The sequence below is a fragment of the Pavona decussata genome, unplaced genomic scaffold (genome assembly GCF_977016875.1).
Source record: "Pavona decussata unplaced genomic scaffold, jaPavDecu1.1 SCAFFOLD_124, whole genome shotgun sequence".
NCBI lineage: Eukaryota > Metazoa > Cnidaria > Anthozoa > Scleractinia > Agariciidae > Pavona > Pavona decussata.
In genome coordinates this window covers 1,093,277-1,098,721 of record NW_028145538.1, presented here as the reverse complement: position 1 = coordinate 1,098,721, position 5,445 = coordinate 1,093,277, and the positions used below count along the sequence as shown (strand labels likewise).

The 5,445-nt window shown below is 39.3% G+C and overlaps 1 protein-coding gene and 1 pseudogene across 2 annotated transcripts; one reads left to right on the top strand and one right to left on the bottom strand.

Annotated features, from left to right (window-relative positions):
• The first annotated feature begins 905 nt into the window (after positions 1–905).
• LOC146469369 (uncharacterized) lies at positions 906–2,193 on the top strand (annotated as a pseudogene).
• Positions 2,194–2,694: 501 nt separating this feature from the next.
• Positions 2,695–5,128, bottom strand: LOC146469368 (leukocyte cell-derived chemotaxin 1-like). 2 transcript variants are annotated; one of them, XM_085123411.1, is made up of 5 exons: positions 4,554–5,128; positions 4,074–4,220; positions 3,762–3,863; positions 3,307–3,526; positions 2,695–2,863 (listed from the first exon to the last, which is right to left on the bottom strand). In XM_085123411.1, the coding sequence occupies exons 1-5, from the start codon at positions 4,626–4,628 to the stop codon at positions 2,736–2,738; spliced, it is 672 nt and encodes a 223-aa protein (XP_084979537.1). In that variant the 5' UTR covers positions 4,629–5,128; the 3' UTR covers positions 2,695–2,735. The 2 variants fall into 2 exon arrangements, with proteins under 2 accessions (XP_084979537.1, XP_084979538.1); XM_085123412.1 differs by having other exon boundaries at positions 4,074–4,217; positions 4,554–5,126.
• Between the last annotated feature and the right edge of the window lie 317 nt (positions 5,129–5,445).

The window sequence follows — 5,445 nt, the reverse complement described above, 5'->3', positions numbered from 1 at the left end:
TAAACTTTTTACCAACAACAAGAAAAAGGTTACATCGTTATTTTACAATTTTAAATAGATTAAAAGGAAGATGTCATTCTCGAGTTTTCTGGTCACAAACCAATCCTGGCTCACTTTATCCCTCCGAAACCAGTTTTGAAAATATTGTTAACCTGCGATCCTGAATTGGAGGAGAGAGGTGGAGGTGAGCTGGGATGAACATCATCATGTCAGATAGTGAATCCATGCTCACTATCTGAAAACATCAACGTGACTTCAATGTATAGACTTTGTATGAGAAATTTATGAGAAAGTCAGGAAACTGCTTTGAAATGAAACTAAACACATAGAGGCATTGACATTGTTGCAAACCAACTAGCTTTATTTTCCTTTTCTAGAACTACTTACTTTACAATCATCATCATTATCCTAGCTCTCCTTGTCAGAAGGGACATAAGGCTGAAGTTTCTTGACAATGTTGTCACTAAACCCTAACAAGCAGCCAGTTACTATGACAATGAGAAATCAAATGACAATGGCAAGACTGACCTAGATGTTATTACTTTACTTTTCTTTTTGTTAAGGGACGGTTCATTATTTCTGGGGATGAGTGGGTCGGATAATTGAAAACAACTGTTTTTTTTTTTCCTAATACCCGTTGTAGAATCATGTCAGAATTTCTTAGCCCTTCCTGACTCGTTTTAAATTTTTTAAAGCCCGGTCAATGGAAATAATACTAAAGTTGACATAAAATTCAACTCATCTATGGAACCAGACAATGTTCGTGAATTTTACATGGCCTTCGTTGTTTGATGCAAAACGCAACGTATTTACAAAATGTTTTTATTAGGTTATTAAACCTCAGTGCCAGAACTTTAACCACAGTACCGTATGCCCTTGCCTAGATGCAGTTGTAAATGATTGTTGATGATTGTATCTTTCCTCTCCATGAACGCCACAATGACATATACCTTTGTCACTTTCATACAAGTAAAACTCATTTTAAAAAATGGCTTTGTCAAACACAAAATCCGCCTCGAATTCCAGTTTTCTACACCCTCACAGAAATACACAAACCGACTCCAGTCGGTAGACCCATAATTTCAGGAGTTTCAGGTCCAACAGAAAGGTTATCAGCATTTCTTCACAAACTACTCCAGCCGATAGCACAACAGCAGAAGCCATATCTCAAAGATACAACTGACTTCATTAGTTTCATGGAGGGAACTAGAGTCCCAGAGAACACAGTTCTTGTCTCAATGGACGTAACGAGCCTGTATACTAACATACCGCAGGAGGAGGGAATCCAAACAGTATGCAGAGCATACAACTCTTTTTATAATGACCAACCTCCTATCCCCATGCGGTTCTTGGAAAAAGCGCGAGGCCCTTATGCTTCAAGAAAACTCATTCCAGTTCTGTGGTAAAAATTATCTACAAATACACGAACTGCCATGGGAACGAAAATGGCAGTCTATGACGCTTTCGCCAATATTTTTATGGGCGAAGTCGAAACAGAACTCCTTAACCGAAGCGCATTTAAACCGCTCGTTTGGAAACGATATATTGACGATATCTTCTCCCTCTGGGATATCAGCAGAGAGGAGTTAACAACAGTTCATTGAACAAGCCAACAATCACCACCCTACCATCAAATTCACGGCTGAAATTTCTGAAACGGAAATTATATTCCTGGACACTGTGGTTTATAAAGGCAACAGATTCATTACCGAATCAGTGCTCGATATACGCACTCACTACAAAGCTACTGAGACATTCCAGTACACACATTTCTCCTCGTGTCACCTACCAGGAGTAAAAAGAGGTTTCATCAAAGGAGAGGCCCTCAGACTTCTCCAGACAAACTCAACAAAAGCAACATTTGAAGAAAAAATCAAACATTTCGAATCACGACTTATCGAGAGGGGCTATCCAAAAAATCTAGTGCAGAGAACTCTCTCAGAAGTGATTTTTGAGAATAGAAAACAGACCCTTCAACAAACACCTCGCCTTGAACCTCGCACAAACAAGAGAATCTTGCCTTTTGTCACGCAATACCACCCATCAGTTACTAACTTGAAACAAATACTAATGGAAAACTGGCGTTTAATAGAACGACAACCATTGCTCAGAGAAATTTACAAGGAACCTCCTCTAATTTCATACAAAAGAGGTAGGTCTCTCAAGGATATACTCGTGAGAGCAAAACTCTAAAAATGGCTGAAACACGCACGTGAGAGTCGCGCAGACCTGTCACTATTTATAAAATACTAAGATTATATATATCAGTTTTATATATATTATAATGATGAAGCTTGGATGTTCACGTTTAAATCAACGTATCTATTCCTCAGTTTACTACCGAGTTAAATTTGACAGCCAGAAAAGTAAGCAAACATCGTTTTTGTTGAGAATTCATCATTTGCGCTTAGCGTTTTGTAAAGTTTGGAAAGTACGGCTCGTTATAAATATCATGTTGATAATATTAAAAAGTTTGTTTGATATAGTTAGCTGTAGTACAAGAGTATTTAGCAGGATTAATACTTTGAAGTGACGAAGTGTCTTTCTTATTGTTATCATTAAAGGAATTTTTTTCAGAACCCGGTCATTCTGCTTCTAAAAATACTCATAGCCCGTCGTTTCTGGGGCGGAATTTTTCATGACCCGGTCACTTTTTATCCGACCCGGTCATCCCCATAAACAATGAACCGTCCCTAAGTTGGCAGTTGGGTTTTTTCAACACAGGAAAAGCAGCCTTATCCAAAAACCCAATTACAAACACGTCGACATACTGGTTTGCATACAAAATGGCATTTCCAGCCACTGCAAGCCCAGTTGCAACCAGTGCTACACACAAGATGGCAAACCAATCGCTTCAGATCACCTAACAATGGAAAAAGGTCAATTATACAATAGACAGTGTTAAACTCGCATTGGGATTGGTTCTGCAGGAGTTAATGATTAAAGAACATGCACGAATGACATGAGTCAAAGCAAGTAATATTGTATTTCTCCCTTGTAAAAGTGTGCATACTGTTAGCCATCGCCTTGCATTAGTCAACAGGGATGCTTTCTTGTTATAGATCATAAATGACGTAATAAAAATCCAAATTTGCCTCCTCAATCCCGGGGATGGAGGGGGGTGGGGATAGGGAAGCCTTCCCGTATAGTCTGTAGGGTGTACCCCACCCGAAGGGGTACCTTTTGCGGGCTGGAGGTATATAAAGGATAGGGATTTCATGAGCTGAAGTATAGAAAATGGTGATCGATTACAATACAGCTGTAGTAATAACCTCTCATTCAATAGTTAAAACTATTTTTTCTTACGTTTAGCAAGAACGTGGGCCGCCCTAGATTCTTGCACTGCATCGTTCATTTGGAACGTGTCATTCTGGTTAACAGTTCCTTCAATGACTCGGCAAATTGGCAAATTTGCGCACAGATCTGCCATCTCAGCGGTGAGATACGAGCGATCGTTGAGTTTTCCGACGGCCTTCAATGTTTCGACAGACTGAGGGGTCAGCTTCACGGCAGCATTGCTACTTACCTAATGAATTAAAACGAACGATGGTATAGTTAGGGATAGAAATTGTTAAAGAAGCTTCAAAGAAATAATTTTGTCATCGGATCTCAGAATTTTGTTCGGTGATTCATGTCCCCCCCCCCCCCCGGAGGGGGGGTTTTGGTCATAAATAGGGTAAGGGTTTTGGGAAGCAGGCCGCACACCCCTACCCAATTTTTTTGGGAGTATAGCTCACGGACTTGTTTTCATAACTACTCACCAGTTTAAGAAGTTGTAGCAAGTCTGCAGGTTTGGGGACATTTCCAATGGACTTGCTTAAAAAGCAGGCCTTTGCTTTTGGCAATCGGATCATTGTCATTTTCTGTAGAAAATAAAGAATAAAATGATGAGTAAATCAATGAATAAACTAACAAACACATGAACAAGTGAATGAAGAATTGGAAATCCACCTTGCTAACTCACAATAATTACAAAAGTTACGCCTTGTAAGGGCCGTGTGTGTGGAATAATTCTGACGACAAATATAGCAAGGTCCGATTCATCACCGTAACCGTGATTAAGGTATAAATACCTTTTCAAAGTCGTAGACAATATCCCCGGCATCTTTGCCCGAAGAAGCCTCTTGCAGTTGAAAAGTCTCTGACCTCTTCCTAACGTCGATTTTAACCCGTGCATTAAAATCTTTTCCGTTTTTTGATACCACCAGTGAGTAGGCCTGCTAGAATGAAAAAAGTGATTTCAAAAGTCATCAATCTAGCACCGTAAATATTTCTTTTCTGTACTGCGTGCACATGTTGAGCCACTATTGACACCTACGTTTATTATCTTCCTTTTAAATGTACCCAGAAACTATGAAAATATTTCACAGAAGACCTGTTTAACAAACTATACAACATTTTCTTGCAATTAGAGCTTAGAAAATATTTTTCCATTCATACCGCACTTTCCCTGCTAGCAGAGGTCTCTGACGGCGAGAAGGGAGAGAGACCTCTGCTAGCAGGGAATACTGACTGTAATTGATTCCTAAACATTAGAATTTTAGATAACTTACGTTTTGAGAGACAGCAGCGTGGGAGACGAGAATCATAGGTGCTACCACCACAAGTAAAATAATCAAACGAGCCATTCTATCCCGACAAGAGTGTTTACTCCAAGAGAAAATAAGGGAATGATGTTGTTGCAAGAGAAAGCAGCCACTTTTATGCAATTTTGGCTATATCGTGCTTTGAAAACGCGAAAATTTTCGCTTTCGAATCTTGCAGGAAAACAAGTTTTTTCGCTTAATTGGTTTTAGCTGAGGTTTCGCACCTTTTTGTGCGTGTACAACTTAGGCGCACTAACTCACTGAACACTGATGTAAACAGTTTATTGTTGTGAAGCTAATGTAAGGGTGTGTTGTCGAATTTAAGAATACAGTTGTTATTTCCTTTCGATAGTTTTGATGGATATTTTCTGGATTATTTGACATTTTCCTGTTGTTCAAAGATTACAGTTAACAGCTGTGCTGTGGACAGGTTTGCCTACTTCCTTTAACCTTGGCTTGGTCCTCCTCGAAGGTTGAAATCAAGGCAAAACACTTAAGGATTTTATCAGCCTGATTGGTTTCCCTCTCATCTATTTTCTTAGAACAGTTGTGTTATTCTTTCCTGCATGTTAGTGTATTTTGGCAAAACCAATTCTTATCTTTGGTTGGGACCATCTGGCCTTGGTTGAATTACAGTAAACATGTTTATAACACACTATAAAGTAAGGCGTGATTTGAGTGATACTTGTAGAAAAGATGTAGAGTAGATGTAGTATTGTGTAGAATTGCCGTCGAGTTGTTGTAGGATCTTGTAGTGAATGACCAGTTCCTTTATTAAGAATGAAGAAGAGCTACCCCAAAGATTCCTGGTCAGGCTCTCCGCTGTGTCAAGCGAGTGTCTCAGTTACATTATTGCGAA

Excerpts from the sequence above, each read along its gene's own strand:
- LOC146469368 (XM_085123411.1), bottom strand. The coding sequence starts at position 4,628 with ATGGCTCGTTTGATTATTTTACTTGTGGTGGTAGCACCTATGATTCTC. Across the intron at positions 3,864-4,073 it reads TTGTCTACGACTTTGAAAAG|AAAATGACAATGATCCGATT; the intron begins GTATTTATACCT and ends TATTTTCTACAG. Across the intron at positions 2,864-3,306 it reads GGCCCACGTTCTTGCTAAAC|GTGATCTGAAGCGATTGGTT; the intron begins GTAAGAAAAAAT and ends TTCCATTGTTAG.